General features: G+C 47.1%; 1 protein-coding gene across 4 annotated transcripts; it reads left to right on the plus strand.

Moving 5' to 3' along the window:
- ASB1 (ankyrin repeat and SOCS box containing 1) lies at positions 1-27,214 on the plus strand. 4 transcript variants are annotated; one of them, XR_002735046.2, is made up of 6 exons: positions 1-411; positions 6,909-7,055; positions 9,053-9,355; positions 19,414-19,799; positions 21,446-25,786; positions 26,747-27,214. XR_002735046.2 is itself a non-coding variant. In XM_023228701.2 (5 exons), the coding sequence occupies exons 1-5, from the start codon at positions 80-82 to the stop codon at positions 21,571-21,573; spliced, it is 1,296 nt and encodes a 431-aa protein (XP_023084469.1). In that variant the 5' UTR covers positions 1-79; the 3' UTR covers positions 21,574-27,214. The 4 variants fall into 4 exon arrangements, 2 of the variants coding, with proteins under 2 accessions (XP_023084469.1, XP_023084471.1); XR_002735047.2 differs by having other exon boundaries at positions 21,446-21,718; XM_023228701.2 differs by having other exon boundaries at positions 21,446-27,214.

Genomic DNA, 27,214 nt, shown 5'->3' on the forward strand with positions numbered 1-27,214 from the left:
TGGGGTGGGGAGTGCCCGCCCGACCGAAATTCCCAGGCTGCTGCCCCAGGCAACGCGCTTTTCGACTCCTTGGCTTCTTATGCGGGGAAGCCACAGCGTGGCCGGCATCCTGAGAGTCGGTTACTGGCGAAGTCCTAGCCAGACATCGAGACCAGCCAGCACCCGGCTCGGCAGCGAGGCCGGAAGCGGAGGCGCGGCCCCTGCGCGGCCCCGGAAACTAGTGAGGCCGGCGCGCGCCCGCCGGAAGACGCGACCCCGACGTGGCCCCCTCGCTCTCGGCGCCGGAAGTGGTCGTGGGCCGCTCTCCTTCCTGCCCGCGGGGCGCGCGCGGGCCCGGGGCGGCCGCGGAGGCCGAAGCACCCATGGCGGAGGGCGGCAGCCCAGACGGGCGGGCAGGGCCGGGCTCCGCAGGTAACGTGCGCGCGGCCGCTGGGCCGCGGGGCTTGTGGGGATGGCGGAGGGCTGGCTCCGGCGTACCTGCCGAGGCCCTGCGTCCTGGTCCCGTCCTGGCCGGGTCCACGGGGGAGCCAGGGAGCCGCGCCCCGCGGGCCGGGGGTCAGGGTAAGCGCGGCTCGCAGTGCTGGGCGACCCCACCACGGACGCGCTGCCCGCTCCTCGGTCTCGAGTGTCGTCCTCGCGCTAGATATTCTTTCCGGTGGAACTTGCTCGTAACTTCCCTCCCGTTAGCCGATACGGATTTGACATGACCCAACCGCAAAAGTAGGAGTGGGCCACCTTCCAGCTCTGAGCGCACGGATCAGGAAAGCCAGCCAGAGGGTAGCCGTAGGGAGGGCAGGCACCTTTTCACCATTCTGCCGCCCACGGCGTGTCTGGTGGTACAGCGGGGCAGCCTTCCTGCCTCCCACAGGCACAGACCAGGGACGACGGGGACGCCGTCTCCAGCGAGCTCGTCAGTGACACAGCATGTCCAGGGGCCTTTGGCCCACCAGCAAAGGAGGCAGACAGAAAGGCTCACACCCACCTTCCGAAATAACTGTCCTACTTAGAGTCTCCACCTTGAAGTGTCCCCACCATGCAGATGTGAAGGAAGCTGTCAGGACAGGTTCCCCTTTCCCGGTGGTATGGTGGGAGTTCCTTCTTGCCGAATTTCTGAGCTTGCCATTCGCGCCAATAGTTTCATGTGCTCTGGGCTTTCTTTACATGTCTGTATTTGTCTTTGGAGGGGTCCCTCTCCTTCTTAGTAATAAACCAATAAATTTCTTAAAAATCTCAAAAGATTGACTTGGAGACTGGTGCAGATAGGCTTTTCCATCCATCCTTCCCTCCCCACCTCCTTCCAATCATTTAACAGACTTGTATTGAAGACCCGCTGTTGGCTAGACCCAGCGGAGAATACTGCAGTGACCAGAACAAGCCAGACAAAGCATCTACCATCCTGGGCTTTGGTTGGCATTGACTTTGACTTCAGAGACAGCCAGGACCTTAGGGTCTAGGATGTCATCTCTTGTGAGAGTGAAAGACGGAATGATAGGTGTTCGTGGGAAAAAGAGGACTAACAGCTACTTCCCAGTATAAAGAGGGGTCCTGGGGAAGAAACATGGGCTTTGTCAGCTGCACAGGGCTCCTTTTTTTTGAGATGGAGTTTCGCTCTTGTTGCCCAGGCTGGAGTGTAGTGGCGTGATCTCAGCTCACTGCAGCCTCCGCCTCCCGGGTTCAAGCGATTCTCCTGCCTCAGCCTCCCTAATAGCTGGGATTACAGGTGCTGGCCATCATGCCCGGCTAATTTTTGTATTTTAGTAGAGACAGGTTTTCACCATGTTGGCCAGTCTGATCTCGAACTCTAGACCTCAGGTGATCCGCCCGCCTCTGCCTCCCAAAGTGCTGGGATTATAGGCGGCAGCCACCACACTCGGCTGAGGGCTCCTTTTTATATCCTCATGCACTGCTGTTTCGTTATTCAGTGTGTTTCAGGGCTGGGGTAGAGGGGCAACCGATTTTCAGTTGAAGCTTAAGTGCTATCCTGGGGCAGTTATGTTGTCCTTAGAGTAGCTGATCAGCAAAACACAAACTTGAAGCTGCTTTTGAATCTGGAGCTGGGGAAAGATTGAGTCTACTTTGAGCAGGGCCAGGAATGGATAGCACAGAGGCCAGGAGAGGGGGCCCAGAAGAGGGCTCAGCAAAAGTCCCGTGGCCACCATTTACCTGTTGGGTGTTGCCCTATACCGGAATCTTTCCCACTCCGACTTTGAACTTTTTCACCCTATAGTAACTGCAACTGTGGAGTAATTACAGGGAAGGATAATTACTGAAGGAAGATTGGGATGGTAGCTTAAAGAGCTGTTCGTGCCTGCTTGTTGATCTGCGGCTGGTCTGGTTGTGGGATCAGCATGAGCAACTCAATGGACTGTCAAACCCTGGAGAGTACGGACACTTACTCATCACCTCCATTGTACCTGTGGTTGAGTCTCATGTACAGTAGTACTCAAAAGAGATTTAATTTTAATAGAAAAAACAATGTCACCATCTGGAAAGAGCCCCCTTGTGGAGGGGGTGCTTTATACCTGCCTGTCTGGTCTCACACTAGGACAGCAAGGCAGAGCAGGGACTTGAATCCAAGCAGTCTGAGTTTTTGCTCTTTACTTACACATAAATCTGTGTAACTATTTTTACAAAACTCTTAAATCTTCAGGGGTTTATTTTGGGTTATGATGTGAGTTGAATAACTCTTTCCTAATAAGTATCTAATTGTACAGATGCCATTTGTTGAATACTCTTCCATTCTTGCTGATTGTGATGCCAGTTTATCACATTCAGACATACCTTAGAGATAGTGTGTGTGTTCAGTTCCAGAACACTGTAATAAAGTGAACACTGCAATAAACCAAATCACATGAAATTTTTGGTTTCCCAGTGCATATATAAGTTATGTTTACATGATGATACTGTGGTCTATTAAGAGTGTAATAGGCTGGGCACGGTGGCTCACGCTGTAATCCCAGCACTTTGTGAGGCCAAGGCGGGCGGATCACAAGGTCAGGAGATTGAGACCATCCTGGCTAACACGGTGAAACTGCATCTCTACTAAAAATACACACAAAAAAAATTACCCAGGTGTGGTGGCGGGCGCCTGTAGTCCCAGCTACTCAGGAGGCTGAGGCAGGAGAATGGCATGAACCCGGGAGGCGGAGCTTGCAGTGACCCAAGATCTGCTGCTGCACTCCAGCCTGGGCCACAGAATGAGACTCTATCTCAAAAAAACAAAACAAAAAAAGTGCAATAATACCATTATGTCTGAAAATGTACACATTTTAATTTAAAAATATTGCTGAAAAATGCTGACCATCATCTGAGCTCTCAGTGAGACACAATCTTTTTGCTGGTGAAGGGTGTTGCTCCCGTATTGATGGCTCCTGACTTACTGGGGGCTATGGTAGTTCTTAGATGACAATGAAGTTTGCCATATTGACTGACTCTTCCTTTCATGAAATTTCTTTGTAGCATGAGATGTTGTTTGATGGCATTTTACCCACAGTAGCACTTCTTTCAAAATTGGAGTCAGTCTTCTCTAACCCCGCTGCTGCTTTATCAACGAAGTGTATGTGGCTTTCTAAATCCTTTGTTGTCATTATGACAGTGTTCGTAGCATCTTTACCAGGAGTGGATTTCATCTCAGGAAACTGCTTTCTTTGCTCATCCGTTCAAGTTTGATCATGAGATTGCAGCAGTTCAGTCACATCTTTAGGCTGTAATTCTGGTTCTCTTGTGATTTCCACCACATCTGCAGTTACTTCCTCCACTGAAGTCTTGAGCCTTTCAAAGTCATCCATGCGGGTTGGAATCAACTTCTTTCAAACTCCTGTTGATATTTTGACCTCCCATGAATCACAAATGTTCTAAAAATGACATCTGGATTGGTGAATCCTTTCCAGAAGGCTTTCAGTTCATTTTTGCCCAGATCCATCCGAGGAACCACTATCTATGGCAGCAGTAGCCTGACAAAATGTATTAAATGATGATAACACATGAAGGTCACAGTGACTCCTTGATCCTTTGGCTGCGGAATGGCTGTGTTCGCAGGCATGAAAATAGCATGAGTCTTGTACATCTCCATGAGAGCTCTTGGGTGACTAGGTGTATTGTCAGCGAGCAGTACTATTTTGAAAGGAATCTTCTGAGCAGTAGGTCTCAACAGTGGGCTGAAAATATTCACTAAATCATGCTGTGAACAGATGTGCTGCCACCTGGGCTTTGTTGATCCATTTATAGTGCACAGGCAGAAGGAGTTTTGGAATGGTGAATGAGCATTGACTTCCACTTAAAGTCACCAGCTGCATTAGCCCCTAACAAGAGTCAGCTTGTCCTTTAAAGGTTTGATGCTAGGCATTGACTTCTCCTCTCTAGCTATGAAGTCCTAGATGGCATCTTCTACATTGAAAATCTGTTGTTTAATGAAGACTGTAAAACTCAGACAACACAAAAGAACAGAATAAGCAGAAAAAACACCAAGTAGCCACCTTCATCAATTATCTTAGCCATGTCTTCTGGATAACTTGCTGAAGCATCCACATCAGCACTTGCTGCTTCACTTTGAACGTTTGTGTGATGGAGATGGCTTTTTTAAACCTCATGAACCAACCTCTGCTACCTTCAGACTTTGCTTCTGCACCTTCCTCAGTTCTCTTAGGCTTCATAGAATTGGAGAGAGTTAGGGCCTTGCTCTGGATTAGGCTTTGGTCTAAGGGAATGTTGTGGCTGGTTTGATCGTATCTCCAGACCACTCAGACCTCCTCTATATCAGCAATAAGGCTGTTTTGCTTTCTTATCAGTTGTGTCTTCACAGGGGTAGCACTTTTAATTTCCCTCAAGCTCTTTTTCCTTTGCATTCACAACTTGGTTGTTTGGCACAAGAAACCTGTCTTTGAACCGTTTTCAGCTTTCCACATGCCTTTCTCATTAAGATTAATCATTTCCAACTTTTAATTTTGAAGTGAGAGATGTGTGACTTTTTCTTTAACTTGAACACTCAGAAGCCGTTGTAGGGTTATTAATTAGCCTAATTTCAATATTGTGTCTGGGGAACAGGGAGGCCTGAGGGGAGAGAGGGAGCAGCTGGTTGGTGGAACAGCCAGAACACAAACCACGTTGATGGATTAAGTTAATTGTCTCATATGGCACAGTTTGTGGCACCCCAAAACAATTAACAATAGTAACATCACAAATCACTCGTCACCATAAACAGATAAAATAATAATGAAAAAGTTTGAAATATTGCAAGAATTACTAGATTGTGACCCAGAAGATACAAAATGGACACATCCTGTTGGACAAATGGCACCAAAAGACTTGCTCAGCACAGGATTACCACAAACCTTCAGTTTGTAAAAAAAACCAATTACCTGTGAAGCTTGATAAAGTGAAATGCAGTGAAATGAAGGCTGCCGGTATTAAGTTGTTTATACTGAGGTCTTTCTGGGCAGCTGATGGTTTGATTTATCTTTTTTATTCTGGTGAGCGTTCTGTTACCTGGTAGGGTAGGTCTTTTCTCTGTACACTTACTACACCAAAAAAGTTCTTCTCCTTTATATATTCAAATAAACTTTGGAATATTTTTTGTGACATCTGATAACAAAACACCAAAGAAATGGGTTACACTTTATTTAAAATTCCTTAAATACTGAATCTTTTAATCCAAGTACTTGCTGTTTTTTTCTGCTTATTCTGTTCTTTTATGCTGTCTTTGAGTTTTATAGTCTTCATTAAGTGGGCTGGATTTGTATTTATGTACATGTATTTTTAACCTTTGTTTTTATTGAGGTGGGATTTCTCTATGGTCAAGTGCACCTGTCTGAGGAGTTTCTTAGGCAGGCCTTGCTGTGGCCGTTGCCCAGGGCAGCATGGTAGGGAGTCACCGTGTAGCAGATAGCAGCATTTGCTCAGCCCTTGGATTTTGCCGTATGTCTTCTTTGTAGTGAAGGAGATGACTATGGTTCTCCTTCATAGTTTCCCAATATTAAGATATTTGCTAGATTCTTTGATACAATATTGATTCAGTCTGCTGATATTTAGGATCTTGCTTCTGTATTCTTCAGTAGGTTTGGCTTATTCAGTAGATTCTTTGATACAATATTGATTCAATCTTCTAATATTCTCTTTTTTTTTTTGAGACGGAGACTCGCTCTGTCACCAGGCTCTAGAGTGCAGTGGTGCGATCTTGGCTCACTGCAACGTCTGCCTCCGGGTTCAAGCAATTCTCCTGCCTCAGCCTTCCGAGTAGCTGGGACTACAGGTGCGCGGCACCACGCCCAGCTAATTTTTTGTATTTTTAGTAGAGACGGGGTTTCACCACGTTGGCCAGGATGGTCTTGATCTTTTGACCTGGTGATCTGCCTGCCTTGGCCTCTCAAAGTTCTAGCATTATAGGCATGAGCCACCTTGCCTGGCTCAATCTGCTGATATTTTCTTTAGGATCTTGCATCTGTATTCTTCAGGTTTGGCTTATCAGTAGATTCTTTGACACAATATTGATTCAATCTGCTGATATTTTCTTTAGGATCTTGCTTCTTTATTCTTCAGTAGGTTTGGGTTATAGTTCCTGGGCCCCATCAACTTTTAAAAATATTTTTATCAGGGTTGGTGTCAGGAGTGTGCTAGTTTAAGTAAGGGAAAGTTTCTACCATTTTCTGTGATTTATTTATTTTGTTTTTACAGACAGGGTCTTGCAGTGTTGCCCAGGCTGGTCTTGAACTCCTGGCCTCAAGTGATCCTCCTGCCTCAGCCTCCTGAGTAGCTGGGATTATAGACGTGCCACCATGCCCAGCTTGTGATTTATTTCTTGAGCATTTGAAGGTGCCCTGTAGCTGGGAGAGGGAAGGCTTGCTGCAGATGGCACCCGCTTTTGGTTCATCTTGGCAGGGCCTCCCCGAGCTAACAGGAGCCCCTCTCTTCAGTGCAGGTCGTAATCTGAAGGAGTGGCTGAGGGAGCAGTTTTGTGATCACCCGCTGGAGCACTGTGAGGACACAAGGCTCCATGATGCAGCCTACGTCGGGGACCTCCAGACCCTCAGGAGCCTGTTGCAAGAGGAGAGCTACCGGAGGTGAGTGGCCTGCCCCGGGGCAGGTCCGGGTACTTGGGCCCTGCAGATCTGCACGAACCTGAGCCCCATAGTCCCTGTGCAGATGCACACCCTGATGTTGGGAGGGATGTGTTCCAGCTTTAGAGGACAGGGATAAAGGAGAGTCAGGCAGCATGGGCAGAGTTGTAAGAGACAGCCAGACAGTGTGGGCAGGGAGCCCTGAGTTCGGGTCCTGCTCTGTCATTGACTTTAGTGTCTTCCGGCAACTTCTGGCCTTCTGTGGGCCTCAGCCTCCTGATGTCACTCCTGAAGGTACCACTGTTTCCCTCTTCAGTGGTGGCCCTGCCCCATCTTGGGTCTCTCGTGGCTCTCGATTGCAGGCGCTTCTGTGCGTTCACCCTGCTTCACCAGCCTCCCTGGTGCCCTTTCCTGTAGCTTCTCAGGCCCTCAGTCATTTGTCCCCAGGACCTGGGCCTCAGCCTTAGGCCCTTTACCTCATCAGCCTTCTCCTTACTGTTCCCCTCATCAGTGGTCCCCTGCCCTGGCCTTGCCAAACTCTGCCTGTCCTCACAAAACGTCTCCAGCCCTTCCTTCGCGGCAGGTGACGCCTGCCCCTCCCTCTCCCTGCTCAGGCTGCCTGGGAGAGCAGAGTCTGCCTGCTCTCTGGAGTGTTCTCTGATTGTTCTGCGGGTCTAAGGTCGGGAGTCCCAGCTACAGCTTAAACTCAGCGGCAGCCAGGAACTATCTATGCTGTTGTTGTGTTTCCACTTTCCCTTCAGGACCCACATGCCAGTGCAGTGATAGAAGCAGTGCCTGCATGTTTGTGCCGAGACTAATGCCACAACTTTTCTTTGCATAGTTCCCAAGAAAAGGATTTCTAACAGTACAGGAATGTATTTCTTCATTTCCTTCTAGTGTCTTAGCAGTATTTAATCAGAACAGATATCAGTATTTAAAAGAAAAATTCCAGAAAGGACTGTCATAGGAAGACAGATGGATTACGCACAGATATGTAAAGTGGATGACTCAAGCCCAAAGGAAACCTTAATTCAACTTGCAGATGTAACAGAATGAAATAGAGTTCGGTGAGGTCTCAGTCCAAGTCTTTCCACATTGCATTTCCCAGCACTGTTTCTCCTCCTTTTACTCAGGCTCAGGGCATCTCTGGTTCTTTACATTTTCCCATTGCTGTTTTCTTCGTTGATGAGTTACTGGAGTGTTCCTCAACTTTCCTGGGCAGTCAGAGCCTACGCACAGCTGGTGGAGGAGCCCCGAGGGCTGGCTTGGGAGCTGCTTCCGCTGCATGTTCCTGGGCCCTGGTTTGGTGCTCTGGGCCCCTGAGCTTTGTTCTCAGTGAGACTGGGAGCTCGCTGTGAACCCGTTGCGGTCGCTGCCTTGCTGGGTCGGTGGGTGGGGCAGGCATTTGCAGTCTGATTGTGACATCTGCCGAGAGCTGAGTGTGGACAGGTTCCTCTGCTGCTCTTGGCCAGGGGTGTAGCCCCCGTGCCACCTTAGTGATTCCTTCAGGCCATGATTTGTGCAGTGTTAGAGTTTGGGGGCCTACATAGTCAGCTAGTCCTGGTGAGGATGCTGAGGCCCAGAGAGAGGCCCAGCCTCAAGCCTTCACAGATGGTAACTGGGGAAGAGCAGCCTAGGGGCTCTTACCCAGACTCCTGTTCATTTGGCACTGCCTCCCAGGCAGACCCTTCCCACCTTTGTAGAGGAAGGCACTTCGGACGGCAGTTGGGAAATAAAGAACTAGAGATCTTAGTTTTGGTGCTGATCATTCTGCTGGTGCCTTGAGTTTCCTGTCCCTGGAATGGGGCTCGTAATGCCTGCCCTGCCATGCCCAGGTCCCATAGGGGAAATGTGTGAGAGCGTTTCAGAAGGCAGAGCCCAGGTGGAGGTGTTATTAACCAGAGGGGGACCGTGTCCATGCTGCCAGGGTGAGGGGGGCAGTGCAGCCCGTCCCTGTCCTGCGGCTGCCTCTCATGAGCCCCCTTGTGTTCCTCCTGCAGCCGCATCAATGAGAAGTCTGTCTGGTGCTGTGGCTGGCTCCCCTGCACACCGTTGCGAATCGCGGCCACTGCAGGCCATGGGAACTGTGTGGACTTCCTCATCCGGAAGGGGGCCGAGGTGGATCTGGTGGACGTAAAAGGACAGACGGCCCTGTATGTGGCTGTGGTGAACGGGCACCTAGAGAGTACCCAGATCCTTCTTGAAGCTGGCGCGGACCCCAACGGAAGCCGGCACCATCGCAGCACCCCCGTCTACCATGCCTCTCGCGTGGGCCGGGCCGACATCCTGAAGGCCCTTATCAGGTCAGTACTGCGGAGCTTGCCTGGCTCCTGCAGCCGCTTCATTTTTCTTCTCTGTGTTTGCAGTTTTTCTGTCTTTAGAATTCGGCTCTTTAGATGACTGGCCTGTTTTGCTGGTCTTCTGAAGAGCTGCCTCTTGACTTTATCAGTTCTCTTTGTCTTTCTGCTTACCTGTTCCTTTATGTCACTTTTATCTTTTTCTAATTTTTTTTCCCTTTTGAGTTGATTGCTTATTCATTTTTTCTTGATTAAGAATGCAAACTTGCAACGTTTTACCTTTTACTATCGTTTTGACCATCCTGTCTGAGCTTTTTCCTTATTATTTAAATAGCTCTAATTGAAGTTGATTTCCTCTTTGTTCTTAGAGTTATGGAAGATAAGGTTTTAATAACACTTTTTATTGTATTATGCTAAGATAGTTTTCATTTGGGGGATTCTTTGAATTAAAAAGATTATTATTATTATTGTTTAGTTTTTGAGATGGGGTCTTACTTTGTTGCCTAGGCTTGAGTGCTGTGGGGTGATCATAGCTCACTGCAGCCTCAAACTCCTAGGCTCAAGTGATCCTCCTGCCTTAGCCTCCTTAGTAGCTGACACTACAGCTATGCAGCACAGTGCTGACATTATTATTTTTTAATGTCACACTACATTGTTGTGAATGCTTGAAACAGGTACATGACCATGGGTGTTTTATTTACATATTACACTTTGTTAGGTTAGCTTGCTCGCTCTCTTTTTTTTTTTTTTTTAAACATTTTTGTCATTGGATCTGCCAGAAATTTAAAGAAGCCTGTTAGTCTCTCATCACATTTGTGATTTTGCCATTTTTTCCCCTTGTACTTTGAATAGGTTTTGCTTTGAAAATTTTGATGCTAATTGAGCTCATAAAAGTTCCTGCTTAGGTATTATGCTCTATCGAAACAAAAGTACTATTAATTTTATTTAAGGCCCATTTACATGGTGTTATGTAATATTTAGTTTTAATCCTAGGGAGTTTCAGAAGTTCTATTTGTGCTTGTGTGGAACTATTTGTCTAGGAGTTTTTTGTTGTTGTTGTTGAGACAGAGTCTCGCTCTGCTGCCCAGGCTGGAGTGCAGTGGCGTGATCTCAGCTCATGGCAAGCTCCGCATCCTGGGTTCACGCCATTCTCCTTCCTCAGCCTTCCCAGTAGCTGGGACTACAGGCGCCCGCCACCATGCCCGGCTAATTTTTTTTTTTGTATTTCTAGTAGAGATGGGGTTTCATTGTGTTAGCCAGGATGGTCTCTATCTCCTGACCTCGTGATCAGCCCGCCTCGGCCTCCCAAAGTGGTGGGATTACAGGCGTGAGCCACTGCACCCGGCCAAGTTTTGTTTTTTAATACAGTTCACATTATTGCTATAGCTGATGTTAGGGTTTGTTTCTGTTATCTTTCTGTTTTGTAACTATTTCCATTTGATATCTTTTCTTCATATATATATATATTTTTTTTTGCTTTCCCCTTCCATTGTATTAGGTTTACAGTCTTATTTTATTTTATTTTTTTGAGACAGTCTTGCTCTTTTGCCCAGTCTGGAATGCAGTGGCCCGATCTTGGCTCACTGCATACCTCTGCCTCCCGGGTTCAAGCAGTTCTCCTGCCTCAGCCTCCTGAGTAGCTGGGACTACAGGTGCCCGCCACCATGGCCGGCTAGTTTTTGTATTTTTGGTAGAGATGGGGTTTCACTGTGTTAGCCAGGATGGTCTCGATCTTCTGACCTCGTGATCCACCCGCCTCGGCCTTCCAAAGTGCTGGGATTACAGGCGTGAGCCACCGCACCTGGCCTACAGTCTTATTTTAATCATACTAATGGTTACCTTTTTTTTTTTTTTTCTGTTTGAACCAGATTGTTTTTATTTTTCATGTTTCTAGTGACTTCTTTCCAGCAAAGATGCTTTTTTTCCCTGTCTTACTCTGGAGACCAAATTGCTTTGTGTTTGGACAGGGTGCAGTTTAGGTAGCTGGTTCTCAGGGAAATTTTTCCATACTGAGAAGGATTAGGTAAGGGTTCTGTTGTTATACGCTGCAGCCAGGGTGGCTCTGATGAGCAGGGACCTGGGATTCCCTTTACCCTGCACAGAACATGGTCTTTAAATTAGGTACTGAGAATGTGTTTTTCCTGTTGAAGGGTTTCATGAATTAAATAGCTACACAATTGGCTTTTGGGAGGATAAAGAAATGAGAGTGGTAAGGTTGTTATGTTAGAGGATGATAAAGCTGTGAGGCTTTTTCCCTCTTTTTAAGGATTTCTAACCTGATTATCTAAGTTACCTCAGTCCCATGTCTTTGCACCTTGGAGAATGCAAGCTATTAATTTGGAAATGTTTTTGAGTAGGATCAATCAGTGAAATTCCATGTTGGGTCCAGAAATCCCTTTGGATATTTCAGTCAATTCATGATGCACAACTGCTTTGAGTTACCTGCAGGCTACCTGAGAAGTACATACACAGATGCCCTTCTTTTTTTTTTTTTTTTTTTTTTTTGAGATGGAGTTTTGCTCTGTTGCCCAGGCTGGAGTGCAGTGGCACAATCTTGGCTCACTGCAAGCTCCGCCTCCTGGGTTCACGCCATTCTCCTGCCTCTGTCTCCCCAGTAGCTGGGACTACAGGCACCTGCCACCACGCCCGGCTACTTTTTTGTAGTTTTAGTAGAGACGGGGTTTCACCATGTTAGCCAGGATGGTCTCGATCTCCTGACCTCGTGATCCCCCCACCTCGGCCTCCCAAAGTGCTGGGATTCCAGGCGTGAGCCACCGCTGGAAGGCCCCAGATGCCCTTCTTGCGAAAATGTTAACGAGACATCTTACTCCCTCACCGGAGCACAGGACATTACTTTTACAAGGTGGTACCAAGAACATGTATTATTCTATTAAAAAGTTTTCTATGTTCTAAATTCCAAGATAATTGACTTTTGGAAAGTAGAGTGATGTGGTTAAGTTACTCAACAGTGATGTTATCTGGAAATAACTTAGCTTCTGCCTTCCCTGTGCCAGTTCCCCCTCAGGGCTCTCGTCTTTCACTGTTGTAATTTTCTGTCCCTCCGTAAGTCACCTCCATTGTGTTATTTGTAAATTCCCTTGATATGTATTGCTCATATTTTAGAAAAAAGGTACAGAGTGGTATTTCTGTATGTGCAAAAGTTATATTGATTTATTGAGTTCTTCCAGTGGTTCCTTGCCAGTGATATTAAAAGCAATAGAGGAATTTGGAAAATATTCAGGATTAAAATTAACTGGATCTCATCCAGGATATTTTTATGAGTGGATGAAGGGCTATCTTTCCCATAGCTCAGCTAGTACCAGATTGTCATATTGCCCAAAACTACAAACGTTTTGGAAGATTTTCCCTAAGAATAAGGAGGAAAACACCATCACTGCTTGAGATCTAGTTTTCCTTTGCTTAATTGGTTGCGTGTATGAAGTAAAGTATCAATTTCTCATTGGCTCTGTGTGCTTTAGAATGCTTCCCCTGTCACTCCTAGAATGTCTTGGCGAGTGGGTGGTGTTTGTGTTGGTAGGGGAAGTTCATTGTCGTGTGAGTGTGTTGGTCCATGTGCTCGTTGTCCTCAGGCCTGTGCTGCCTGAAAGCAGCGGTTTTGGTTCCAGGGGAACGTTTCTCTGGACACTGAGGGTGGTGCTGAGACGGTTAGAAAGTGTGGTTGCTGGCCTTACCTGTTGGCGAGCGCTGTGATTGCAGCACGGAAGGTGACGCTGTTCTGTCCTCCCTGCACCCTGTGTGTTCTGGCCCTGTCATCGCTGCTCCCCACATATTGCCCTTTCCTATTACAAATGATATACTTCGGTGGTGACAAATCTTGTGAGACATTGCGGGACCGTGTGGGCTGATGAAAGCTCAAGAAAACAGGTGCCGACTCTAACGTTGATTCAGATTAGAGTCACGTGGTGCGTTTTGGTCAGGAATCTCGAAGTGAGATTCACGTTCCCATCCTATCAGGCTGCATATGATCTCCGTGTGCCCATTACTGCCGATACTCACTTCCGTTATTTGATTAAGGTGGTGCCTGCCGTGTTTCGCTAGCGTAAAGCTATTCCTTTTCCTCTGTGAGTAGTATTTTGTGGAGGGGCGCTTTACAACCATGTATATGTCCTGTTCATCTCAGATTTTTAATTTGTTCATTTATTTATTTGTTAGTGTAGATTCATAGTTTCTGATTTGTCCAATGAGTTATAATTCGTTATTATTATTACTTATTTTGATACTCATATTGTCTCAGTTTGGCTACTGACAGCTGCTTCAAGCCATCTCTGTCCTTTTGACATGTCTTTACTCATTCTATGAGCAGCTCCTTGCTTTCTCCTGTAACAAGATGTTCTTGGCTCATCTTGTCAACTCAGTTTGGACTGCCTCAGTCCTGGAATAAGTTATTTCTCCAAGAAGTCCTGGTTTCTTTTAGTGAAGAATGGTGTGCGGAAACCTGCCTTTGGACACTAGAAGTGCCTGTTGCTTTTGGGGTATCACTGTTTTCACGCCCTCCTATTGGACCAAGCTAAGGTTGTATGTACATTCCACATTTCTGTTTATATATCTTTATTATACATTGATGGGAGTTCACCTGGCTACCTTAAATCCAGGCTCACACCACAGGATTCATCCTAGTTTTCTTCCTTTCCGCATCTATTATTGTCCTTTCACCAGTGAGAAACCCGGTTCCCCTGCCCTCCACATCCCTCCACATACTGCCTTTGTTGTCCGTGTTGTCCCCTGTGTGGCACCAGCCAGCCTCGTTTTGCTGCCCCTTCCCATGCATGGCTCCTGACCTGTTTGGACTCTCACCTCTCATGCCAGGTGGCCTTCTTACCTTGTCAGGACTCTGACTCTGAGCCAGGGCCCCCTCATTGACTGATCCCTGTTTAGGGTAAAAATGGGAGTTTGCACTTGGCCTGGAAGAACCCTAAATGTCTGATAGAGAGCCACATATTTGGTCATCTCTGAGTACAGTGACAAGGGCAAGTAAAGTAAATGGAGTCATTTAGAGATTGGCTTTGGTGGAGAGTGAGGCTTCTACGTCAGATGGCTCCTGCACCTGCCCTATGTGAATTTCGTTTCCTCCCATCGGGCTGTCAGTGGGGATCAGGAGGGGCAGCCTAGGGGTTACCTCACTCATGGCTGTGTGCACGCCCATGTGAAGAGCTGTGTGACGCTGCCCTGCCGGCAAGCTGTGCATCCTGGCCTGGGGCCTTCCAGGTGAACCTGATGCTGGGAGTGGTCTGTGCTAATCATGGGAGTCTGGATGTTTAGTGTGCCTGAAAAGAAAGATGTCCTAGGGGGCAGCACATCATGGCACCAGCTGGATACCTGATTGAGTTCATGTGTTTCTTTTTGCTTTCAGTTTTTTTTTTTTTTTTTTGAGACAGAGTCTTGCTCTGTCACCCAGGCTAGAGAAGTGGCACAATCTCGGCTTACTGCAACCTTTACCCCCCAGGTTCAAGTGATTCTCCTGCTTCAGCCTCCTGAGTAGCTGAGATTACAGGTGCCCGCCACCACGCTCAGCTGATTTTTGTATTTTTAGTAGAGACAGGGTTTTGCCATGTTGGTCAGGCTGGTCTCGAACTCCTGATCTCTAGTGATCTGCCTGCTTTGGCCTCCCAAAGTGCTGGGATTACAGACATGAGCCACCACATCCTACTGCTTTCAGTTTTTAAGGATTACTTTTTACTTAATTTTGCTTTACAACATAAAAAATTTACGTGGTTCCAAAGACAAATTGTAAAACAAGTTATAATTTTTTTTTGAGACAGTCTCGCTCTGTTTCCCAGGCTGTAGTGCAGTGGCACAATCTTGGCTCCTTGCAGCCTCTGCCTCCTGGGTCCAAGTGATTCTCGTGCCTTAGCCTCCCAAGTAGCTGGGACTACAGGTGTATGTATGACACTCAGCTCTTTTTCTTTTTTCTTTTTTGTATTTTTAGTAGAGGCTGGGTTTTGCCATGTTGACCAAGCTGGTCTCGAACTCCTGGCCTCAAGTGATCTGTCTACCTTGGCCTCCCAAAGCGTTGGGATTACAGGCATGAGCTACCACGCTTGGCCATGGTATAAATTTTTGGAAATCTAGCTTGTATCCTTGCCTCCTTGGTCCTGTTCTCTCCCTCCCTAGTAGATAGGCATTTAAAAAGTTCCATGGTTTACCATAAGCACACTGTAACCTCCTCCCCCATAGAAACAGTAGTGGACTGTACACTTTCACTGTGCTGCTTCCTTTCCCTCTTCCTATGCTCGGAGGCCGTTCCGGAGCAGTGTACAGCGACCCTCCTCCTTTTCAGAGCTGTACAGGGCTGCATAGTGCAGATGAGCTGCAGGTTCATTCAGCCAGTCCCGTTAGTGGACACATGGATGGTGCACTGTGTCCGGCTGTTATGGATAGTGCTTTAATGAATTGCCTTGTGCATACATCTTTTCATAGTTTTGCAGATGTATTTTGGAAGTAGATCCCAAGAAGTGTGATTGATGGGTCAAAGGGTAAATGCATATGTAATTTTACTAGTGATTGACAGATTCCCCCCCCCCCCCAACGAGAGGAAAGTTCATTTTCCATTGCTCAAACAATGAATGAGATTTCCTGTTTCCTAAAAGCCTGGTCAATAAATTTTTGGATTTTTCCCAATCTGATAGGTGAGAAGTGATATCTCAGAATAGTTTTAGTTTGCATTTCTGTTCCTAGTGAGGCTGAACGTCTTTTTATGTGGCTAGGAGCCATTTGTAGCTGTCCATCTCTTTAACTTTTTTTTATCTTTATTTTTATTTATTTATTTTTGAGACGAAGTCTTGCTCTGTGGCCCAGGCTGGAGTGCAGTGGCACCATCTCAACTCACTGCAATCTCTGCCTCCCGGGTTGAAGCAATTCTCCTGCCTCAGCCTCCTAACTGGCTGGGATTACAGGCACACCCACACCTGGCTAATTTTTGTATTTTTAGTAGAGATGGGGTTTCGTCATGTTGGCCAGGCTGGTCTTGAACTCCTGACCTCAGATGATCCGCCCGCCTTGGCCTCCCAAAGTGCTGGGATTACAGGTGTGAGCCACCATGCCCAACCCCATCTCTCTTAATTTTTCTATAGGGCTATTGATCTTTTTCTTTTAGAAGCTCTTTATATGTTAAGGGTATTAACCCCTTTGTAACGTTTTTCCCCAGTTTTTCATTGCTTGGTTTACTTTTGCTTATGTTGTTTTGTCATTCTTATGCTATGCAAGAGTTTTTCTTTTAAAAATTTTCATGTTAAAAGCATTTTCTTTGTGGATTTTGTGTCAGAATTACGCAAATTTTACTTGGAGTTTTTTTTCTAGTTTTTACATGGTTTCATATTTTACATTTTAAGTTATGGTCAGTTTGGAATTTATTCTGGTATATGCTATGGTGAATGGATATATTTTTACCTTTTTCCATATGGATGTCCAGTTACCCCAAAAAACAGTAAAACATCTACACTCTCCCTCATTTGAGATGCTGCCTTTATCATATATCAAATTTCTATATGCAATTTGGCCCGCTTTGAGATTTTCTTAAAGTTTCATCATTCTGCCATTTTGTTCACATGCTTATCAGGGGAGCCTGCCCCTGATGGTTAACGTGGGTTCTTTTCTATTCCCTAAGCATCTCGACTGGTTTGAGAAGTAAAGGGAAAGAGAACGAGAAAGAAATTTTAAAGCTGGGTGTCTGGGGGAGACATCACATGTCGGTAGGTTCCGTTTGATGCTCCCCGAGCCGTAAAACCAGCAAGTTTTTATTAGCGATTTTCAAAAGGGGAGGGAGTGCATGAATGGGGTGTGGGTCACAGAGATCACATACTTCACAAGGTAATAAAATATCACAAAGCAAATGAAGGCAGGGCGAGATCACAAGACCACAGGATGGGGCGAAATTAAAATTGCTAATGAAGTTTCGGCACGCATTGTCATTGATAACATCTTATCATGAGACGGGGTTTCAGAGCAGACAACCTGTCTGACCAAAATTTATTAGGTGGGAATTTCCTCCTCCTCATAAGCCTGGGAGCGCTGCAGGAGACCGGGACTTATTTCATCCCTTCGGCTTCAACCGTAAAAGGGGGCTGTTCATAGACCTACCCTCAGGGCGCATTCTCTTTCTCAGGGATGTTCCTTGCTGAGAAAAATAATTCAGTGATATTTCTCCTATTTGCTTCTGAAAGAAGAGAAATATGGCTCTGTTCCCTCCGGCTCACAGGCAGTCAGAGTCCAAGGCCATCTCCCTCATTCCCTGAACATTGCTGTTATCCTGTTCCTTTTTTCAAGGTGCCCAGATTTCATATTGTTCAAGCACACCTGCTTTACAAACAATTGGTACAGTTAACGCAATCATCACAGGGTCCTGAGGCGACATTCATCCTCCTCAGAAGATGACGGGATTAAGAGATTAAAGTAAAGACAGGCATAGGAGATCACAAGGGTATTGATTGGGGAAGTGATAGGTGTCCATGAAATCTTCACAATTTATGTTCAGAGATTGCAGTAAAGACAGGCGTAAGAAATTATAAAAGTATTAATTTGGGGAACTCATAAATGTCCATGAAATCTTCACCATTTATGTTCTTCTGCTGCAGCTTCAGCTGGTCTCTCCGTTCGGGGTCCCTGACTTCCCGCAACACATACCAATACCACAGTTTTATTTTTAGCCTTTATAATAAACTTCACTTACGGTGTGGCTACCGCCCACCCCTTGCCCCCTTATTGCTTGACTTTTTCATCTTCTTTGATCTTACAGATGAACTTTATAAATCAACTAATGTAGCTTCAGGGATGCTACTTTTATTTTTTACATTTGTAATCAACTTACTTAGTTCTAGTAATGACATTTTCATTTGTAAAATAAATTTAGGGAGAATTATCTTCTTAATGTTGAGTCTGAATCAGTGCTGTGCTACGTCTTTCCGTTCTCTTAGGTCTGCTTTTGTTGACTTTAAGTAGTAGTCTATCATTTTCCTTATGCAGATTTTGGACATTGATTGTTAAGTTTATGCTTAGATATGTCATTGTAAAATTTATTTTGCTATCATAAATGGAATTTTCCCTTCTACTTTTTATATGAAGGCTGTTGGTTTGACAACCTGCTACTTCAGTCATTTCTCTCATTGCTTGTTAATTGTTTTTCATATTATTTAGGGCTTTTCAGACACATGGTATCTTCTGAAAATAGGAAATTTTTACCTCTTATTTTCCAGTTTTATGCATTTAATTTCTTTCTCTTGCCTGATTGCACTGGGTACCTTTAACACCAGTGTTCCATAGGAGGCTGGAAAGCAGGATACTGTCTTGCTCCAGCTTTAGCCAGAGTGCTTCAAACCTTTCCCTGTTACATGAGGTGCTGACTTCTGGCCTGAGGGAGTATGTTTTATCATGTTAAAGAAAAGCCATCGCTTTCTGTTTTATTGAGAATTTTTAAACATGCATAGCTCTTGAGTTTTGTCATATGCCCACCTTCTTCTTCTTTTTTTTTTTCTGCATCTGCAGAGATAATCAGAAGATTTTCCCCTCAGCCTCATTTTACAATGGATTATATTAATACAGTTTCTAATATTGGAGCTACATGTGCATTCTTGGGATAACTCCCATGAGATCATGGTATGTTTCTTTCTTAATATACTTAAGGATTCTTTTCGGCTAAAATTTTATTGAAGATTTAAAAGTTGACACTCATAAATGAAATTAGCTGGGAGTTTTTCTTATGCTTTGGCCATTGTCCGGTTTTGGGGTTGTTGTGCCAATTTCATCACATGAATTTGTAAGTTTCTCTTCTTTTTCTTTGCTCTGAAATAGTTTAAATAGCCTTGGGATTATTGGACCTTTAAAGGTTTGAAGGACTTCCCTTAGGAATTTTTGTATGTCTGGGGATCCCAAGTTCTTTCCTGCTACCTTACCTTGCAGGATGTAATGAAGCTATCTGATCTGTGGAGTCTCCTGTAGCAGCTGGTGTCACTGAATCAAGGCCTTCTGCTCAGGGTGGCTGTGGGATCTGTGGGATCTGTGGGCTGTGGTCAGTCCCCTGCACGGTCTGACTTTCCCTTTCTTCCCTGCAGATACGGGGCTGATGTTGACGTCAACCACCACCTGACTCCTGATGTCCAGCCCCGATTCTCCCGGCGGCTCACTTCCTTGGTGGTCTGCCCCTTGTACATCAGCGCAGCCTACCACAACCTCCAGTGCTTCCGACTGCTCCTCCTGGCAGGAGCGAACCCCGACTTCAACTGCAATGGTCCTGTCAACACACAGGGATTCTACAGGGGCTCCCCTGGGTGCGTCATGGATGCTGTTCTGCGTCACGGCTGTGAGGCAGCCTTCGTGAGCCTGCTGGTGGAGTTTGGAGCCAACCTGAATCTAGTGAAGTGGGAATCGTTGGGCCCAGAGTCGAGAGGAAGAAGAAAGGTGGACCCTGAGGCCTTGCAGGTCTTTAAAGAGGCCAGAAGTAAGTGGCTTGAGTTCAGCTCTGACTTGTGGGCTGGGTTGATTGAATGAATCAAGATGTAGCAATAAACAAAAAACAAAAACCTCCAACTGAGCACTTGGCCAGAATCTTCAGTTAGCACTCGCAGTTTTCCAGATGGTTGTTCAGATTGATCTTCTCTTTTTAAATTCCTGAATACCAAGAACTGGCATCAGGGAATCTCTAAAAGTACATGTGTATTGTCAGAACTCCTCGAATTATGCTGCTCTCTCTCGCTCTTTTTTTTTTTGAGACAGGGTCTTGCTCTGTCACCCAGGCTGGAGTACAGTGGCGCGATCACAATCATGTAACCATGGCCTCCTGGGCTCACGCGATCCTCCCACCTCAGCCTCCCAAGTAGGTGGGACTGTAGGTGCACACCATGCCCAGCTAGTATTTGTATTTTTCGTAGAGATGATGTTTTGCTGTGTTGCCCAGGCTTGTGTTGAACTCCTGGGCTCAAGTAATCTGCCTACCTCAGCCTCCCAGAGTGCTGGGATTACAGGCATGAGCCACTGCCCTAGTCTAAAATTATATTCTCTTTATCCTTTTGCTCTGATTTGTGGCCCCAGATTCTTATAGACAGTGACTTCTTTTATGCTGGTTTTTAAGTGAGCCCTTAAAACAAATTGCAAGCGGGGCTTTCTAGGGTTCATCACTCTCCTTTCAATTCCACTGAAGTTTTGCTACTTAGGACTGTGTGATAAGCCTAAGTTTTGTTACAATGAAGTTCCTAGTCTGCTTATTTATGAACAAAGATTTTGTTAGCGATTAATGCATTAATCACACGAGAGATTGGAATCGATCCGTAGTTAGGTCTTGTTGTCCGAGGGTCTCTGGGATTCAGACATTGACCTCATGTGTCGTCTTTGACCTCCTGCCCGCGTGTCAGCCCCTCCCGCCGCTCCCAGTCTGGGTCTTGAGACATCCAAGTTGATAACCTCTTCCTTCTCTGTGCCTCTCAAAGGACTTGAGATTCACTGTGTTTTTGTTACTGGATTTCCCTAAACCAGTTCATTAAAGCATGCTCCTGTGTAGCCTTCCTGCAAATAGTTAATGAGTGGTCAGCTGGGAACTATACTGATAGAAAAAGCAGCTTGCATTTATGACCATTCCACTCCTCAGCTTCCTCGCTAATTGAGACAGAACTTGGCTGCGCTCTTTTCATTGGGGGCAAAGTCGTCAGCCTGTGCCCCTCAAGCACTGCTCGGCCTGTGTTCCCCAGGCTCTGGTGGAGCCTCAGGGATTGACTAAGGGAAGAGGCTGACAGAGGCTGGGTGTCAGCAGCCTGCACCTGCTGGGGCCTTCAGTGGTCCACTCTGATTTCTTTCTCTAGTGCATTCAACATGGTCGAGTTGTGACCCAGGGAGCAGATGCCCCGAGTTAATGAGGCTGGAAAGGTTTGGCTCCTTCCACCAACAGAAGGAGCAGATAATGAGACCTTCCTCCCTGGGGCCTGCTCTCCTCATCCATCAGGAAAAGCCATCACTTTGTGTTTCGCTGAGCATTTTGAAGTTGGTAGTGAGCATTTCTGCACTTCTGGCTGCCAGTCCAGGCTGCCTTTGCTCTCTAGAGCTAGGATAGAATGAACCTTCCTTTATCCCTCTCTTTCGTCCCACGGCCTCCAGGTGTTCCCAGAACCTTGCTGTGTCTGTGCCGTGTGGCTGTGAGAAGAGCTCTTGGCAAAAACCGGCTTCATCTGATTCCTTCGCTGCCTCTGCCAGACCCCATAAAGAAGTTTCTACTTCATGAGTAGACTTCGAGTGCTGCAGTTGATTCCAGCAAGGGAGAAGGTGATCTGCAGAGAAGGTGGACACCGAGCCCTGAGTGCTGTGCTGCTGGTGGTATCCTGATGGCTGTTGCTACTGAAGATGTCGTCGTGGACTGTCATTGCTCCTCAGGTGCCTGGGCCGCCGAACAGTCCTTGGGTCATTGTCAGCTGAGAGGCTCATACAAAAGTTATTATTGTTTTTCCCAAATTCTCTTTTCTGGATTTTCAGTTGCATATTAATGTAACGGGCCATGGAATGTGTACATGTAGGGACTGAGGTTGGAGGCCTACGAATTTCCCTGTAGGGAGGACTCCTAGCACTTCTGGAACTGTGCTTCTCTTTATTTTTCTACTTCTCAATTTGATTGTTCGATTAAAGCCTTCTAGTATCTCAATGAAAAGGGAGTTTTGTAAGCAAAATAGAGGACAGAAATGCAGACATGAACTTGCTGTTTTTTTTTCTCCACTCCTGGGGTAACACGTGCTCTTGTCATACACGCCCCTTCCTTGCCGCTTCAGTATTCTGTCTTTGTGGTGGAGGTCTCATAGCGATTGTCTTCTTTCAGGGGTGGTTTCCTGGCTGCATAGCACCTGTTCCGATACCTTCTGTGCCTCTCATCAGGTGTCATGATTTTTCTGCCACTTCACCTTAGGGAGCTTCCAGTGATTGATTTTAGGAGGCCCACCCCAAACTCCCCAGGAAATGACTGCCTTCCTTGGGACCAAGGACCGTTCCAACAGCATTCACTGCCAGTTCTAACAGGCGAGGAAATGCCCGAGGCGCTGTCTTCTATCCCCCACACATACCAGAAAGTGAAAAATGCAGCAAGTCCTCTGGGTGGTTCTGAGCCTCCAGGTGCATGCTGTCCAGTGGACAAAACATCTGGCGGTTGGTTGATTGCTCTTTTGTCTTGGTAGCTGCTGCTAGAATCCATGCAAGGGGATAGCACTGAGGTCAGAAGGCTTTCCCCGGAGAGAGATGGCCTGGGTTATCATTGCTGATAGCTTTGGCTGTGTGGGTGGGGCTTCCCCTCACCCAGGGCTGCACAGCCAGGTGTGAGGGTCACTGGCAGGTAGGCTGGTGGCTGCAGCCTCAGAGCCCTCCCAGGTTGCTGCTGTTTCCAGTGAATCACATTTCATCATTTGAAGCCCATGAGGACCATTGTGTGGATCCGTGGTGATTCTGGACTTCAGATATATTTAGGAAGGAGCAGATTTCAAATCTGTGTTTAGATTTTCTGTAATAAGAGAATTCCAATTTGTAAAAATTGAACAACGATATTGTTTTATTTACTTAGTAGCATCGCTGCGTCTTTTCGCAGGCAGGCAGTGTCTGGCCATTACTGCATTCTACAGCCTGAGGATAGAATTCTAGACCCCGACCCCCTGTGTCACGAATGGGCTCTGTGGGTCGCCCCCGCTGACCCGTGCGTGTGCAGATGCAGTTCGGAAGGGAAGAACAGTCCTCAGGGGATTCAGAGGGGTAAATGGAGGTGTTTCCTCAGCTGCGGTGACACTGTTAGAAGCTGCGATGGTTGTGTAAATGTGGGCTGCGTGCTGTTCCTGAGGGGAGCTTGGGATTGGGTCCTGCTGAAGCCAGGAGGGTCTTCCCCAGATAGGAGCGGATCCGCAGGTGAGTGGCGGGGGAGGGCCAGGACAGCTGGGGCCAGGTGCTGCGGGGGCTTCAGCCTGGGAGAGGGAGTGGCCATGTTCTCTGTGGCTCCCAAAGTGGGACTCGGACAGAAATTGGGCTGTGGCCAGGGCAGAAGCTGTAGGGAGTTAAGGATGATGATATGGAAGTTGGAGCCACCACAGTGGACTGGGCCTTGTCACTGGAGGGCGTAGGCAGTGGCTCATCACCCTGGTGGGCTGATAGGGGCTTTCAGGGAGGCTTGTTAGCTCCCTGCACTCTGGCTTTTTACTGGCTTAGTATTTAGCTCCTCCCACCTCGAGTGTCTTGTTCCTGCCACCCTTTGGGCTCAGTGCAGGAGAGGAGGGTGACTTTTCTCGAGGTGAGCCGTGTTGTAGACACATGACATGCTCTGTCTGCTCTACTGAGTGCTTCCTGCAGGGGCCTGTTAAGGATGAGGCCTCCCCAGCCCTGCCCGGTGCAGGAGGTGGCTCAGTTCTTGGAACTTTTGGGAAGTGGCACCTGGGAATGCTGCCTCGTGGGAGTCCCATGCATGAGTGCGCTGGTGTGACCTTCCGGCTGCACAGAGGCAAGGACCCAGGTGTGGTAGCGTGGGTGTCACGCTCCTTTGCACAGCCCAGTGTCTGTTTCGGAGGGACGAGGTCACTGCCCCTGGTCTCTCTAGGAGGAATGGACTGAATCCTTGCAGAGGAACCTCACTCAGACCCGGCCAGGGAATGATGTGTCTGGGGAGAGAATGAGCTGGAGGAGGGGGCCTCTCGCAGCCCTTCCCTGGCCTGTGGCCTGGCCTGGCTGGCCTGCAGGTGTCTAGGGTCTCAGCTTTTCATTTGCAGAGGACACGTTCAACTTCCTCTTTGTTCCAGGCGGCCTTTGCCAATTTTTTCAGAATCCAAACAATTGGAGGTTCGGTGTCTTGTTTCAAAGCTGCCAAATATGAATCTGAAAACAGGGTGGGTAGCTAAGGTCATTCCTCCTGGTTTTAGTGACAGTCCCTTCACTAAAGCTCCCTTTTTCTTCTGTTGGCAAGGACAGGGTACAGAATAGGAAAGAGTAGCACTTTCCACCTAAACACTTTAGGAAATCACCTTCCTAAGCCCTGGGGCACCCAAGTCCCATCTCAGTGAGGCTGCTGCCTGGCTGGCCAGAGTCCTCCCCAGGAGAGGGGCTCGATGGACCAGGGGAAAGGAGCCTGAAGGTTGCCCCAGGTTGCATCCCAGGAGCATCTGACTGTCACCACTGCCAGGGCAGCTGCTGGCCGTGGAACAGAGTCCTGGGCCCTGGACCTTGGCTACTGTCAACCGATGGGCTGGGCTGGGCCGGGCCGTGGTGGAGTGGGGACAACGTTGATACCTCTGAGAATTCAGCTTTGGAGTCCCGGGTGAGGGGTTTTAGATGAACCCATCAATATCACCCACATTCTGTGACTCTTTGTATCACTCGCGTTATTTATATATTTATTTATTTATTTATATTCTGCCTTGTTCCCGAAAAGTGTTTAAGGCCACAATGCTTGTTTTTTTGTGTTTTCTTTTGGCATTTGAAAACTTAGTTAAAATGTACTTGTTAAACAGGTAATTTTAAAGAGAAGGAACAATTGTTTTAAGTAAGTTTTCTTTTTCCTTTTTCCATGAATTGATTTTTCAAATGAAAAGCTCTTGAGAGAAAGAGAGGAAGATACAGCAGGCACAGAACTGAGCTAAGGGAGAGTCTGTCTGAGAGACGCTTGGCCTTGCTTCGCTGGCATCCGTGTGGCCTTGGCCAAGTCCCTGTTAACAGAGGCGGCTCCACTTTAGACAGGGACAAGGCTTCCTGCTCTGCCTTTCCGGCAGGGTTTTATGGGGTCACATGGGAAGCAGTGTGTTACGCAAGCAGTCCCCATGTGCATGTAAACCGCTGTCCTGGTGATTTGTCCCTCTTCTTAGTGGAAACACATTTGAGGTGATGACAGGGCTGGGTGAGCCTGTGACCTGGGAGATCCGGGCTGGACTGTGGGCCCCAATGGGCCAGAGTCCTTGTGGCCCACAGCATAGCACAGGGGACAGAGCGCTCTATGCAGGTGAGGTGTATGAGAACAACATGGTAAATAATTGATGAAGTCACATTTGTTCAACTTAAAGGATTGTTTTTTGTTTTGAGGTTATTTTCTTCCTTATTTGGATGATAAAATGTCCTTTTATGTAATGAAGGTAAAAGTAGAGGGCAATATTTTTGCTTTTTGAAATGCTCTTGGTTGCAAAACAAAATGTTGGTTGCTGTTTGTCAGCCCCAGAATTTCTTCTTCAGTTCGCCTGTCTCTGAAATCCCAAAGTCAGGGAACCGCAGTCTAGCTGTGGTGCATGTTTACGTATTGGTGAGAAATTCCTCTTGGGTCCTTGAACAGCCTGTACACTGGCGGACAGCACTGCAGCATTTCCACTGCCGCCGACGAAGAACGAGTTTGGAGATCGCTGTGTGCAGTTTTAGGAAGTGCAAACACCCATGGTGATGGGCCTCTAGCCACCCCTGGATCCATGGGACACGCTCACCGGAAGCTGGTGTGCCTTCTCGGTGAGGACTGCCCCTTGACCTGGACTCTGGGAGCCTGTGGCTCCCTGTATGTTGGTGATGACACTAGTGTGGGTCTTCTGGCTCTGGGGCTACAGCTTCTGCCTCCTCACCTGGCTGTCTGTACTCGGCAAGCAGGTCTGGATCCCTGCCAGCTGGCATTGGACTCCTGGAAGTATCTGTTTGGGCCACATGACCTCCTTTCTCATTTACGCCTCACTTCCCTCCTCCCGCTCCAAACCCGAGTCTCTCAGTGTGGAATGAAGTAGTTTAGATGCGTACATGATGCACGGTGGTGGGATTCACATTCCAGGAGAATCCCACGGACAATCCCACGGAGAGGAATGTGCGGATTTTGAAGTACACAGTGATGTGTGGAATAAATACTGTAAATTCTCAGCAGACAGTGGGATGGAGAAGTGAATGGGGGCAGGAGAGGGACCTCTGTTGCCTTGACATGTCATTGCTCAGTGCCTGGAATGCAGGCGGGTCTCTCTTTTTTATGTTGCTTTGATTTCAAGATCTCTTAGATATACTAGGTAGCGTATGAATGTGCATAAATCCGGTTTGAGAATGGTGTTTATGAAGAAGCTGTTTCGTGCATACAGTTGCTGCTGTAATTTAGCCGGCAGTGCCCTGCCCTGCCTTGCGGTGTCTGCACAGCTCTCACTGCTTCTCTTTGCTGTTGGGCATGTGAGGCATGACTTGGAGGGGGCCTGGTGCCTGGGGACCTGCTGAAGAGAATGCTCGCCACCAGCCCTCTGTCTCCCTTTCTGCTTTGGTAATCAACACGTGTTTGCCTGCAGTGGCCGGGATCATGACTGTTTCTGCCCTTGTGCCTAGTTAAGAGCCTTCAAAAGCATAATGGACATTTTTGATATGCTATTGTAACTTTAATAAATGCTTTATTTCCCTCTAATTGCCCTCAAATGCCTTAATTTTGTGGACTGTTTATTTCAACAGGTGGAAGTGTTGGTCGTGTGAAATCTTGGTGTGCACATTTCAAGAAGAAGGGAGTTTTTTTTCTTTCTTCTTTCTATGGAACGTTTCAAGTGATTGGATAGAGAGAAGGACTCTGAAGCAGGAATTTTCACCTGCTCTGAGGGAGCTTGGGGCTCCAGGGACGTACCCCAAATGTTGCCCAGTTTGAAACTCCCTGACAGCCTGTTTTATTTAGTGGCTCATGGTTTCCAGTTTGAAGAGAGTTGTGCCCCTAAAAGTGTTTGAAACTTGTGGCTTTCAAGTAAGGTGCCATTGTCCCCACAGTGTTCCGTGGGGTGGGGGGTGATGGAGACTGTGGGCAAGCCTGTTGCTTTTGGCCTCCTGTTGTTACATGGGACCTGTTTTCATGGTGGGAGGGTGAGATGTGAAGATTCGGGATGAACCTGGAATGAACGAACTAAATAAAGACATGCATCCATCTGTCAGCGA

Source organism: Piliocolobus tephrosceles, chromosome 11 (genome assembly GCF_002776525.5).
Source record: "Piliocolobus tephrosceles isolate RC106 chromosome 11, ASM277652v3, whole genome shotgun sequence".
Lineage (NCBI taxonomy): Eukaryota > Metazoa > Chordata > Mammalia > Primates > Cercopithecidae > Piliocolobus > Piliocolobus tephrosceles.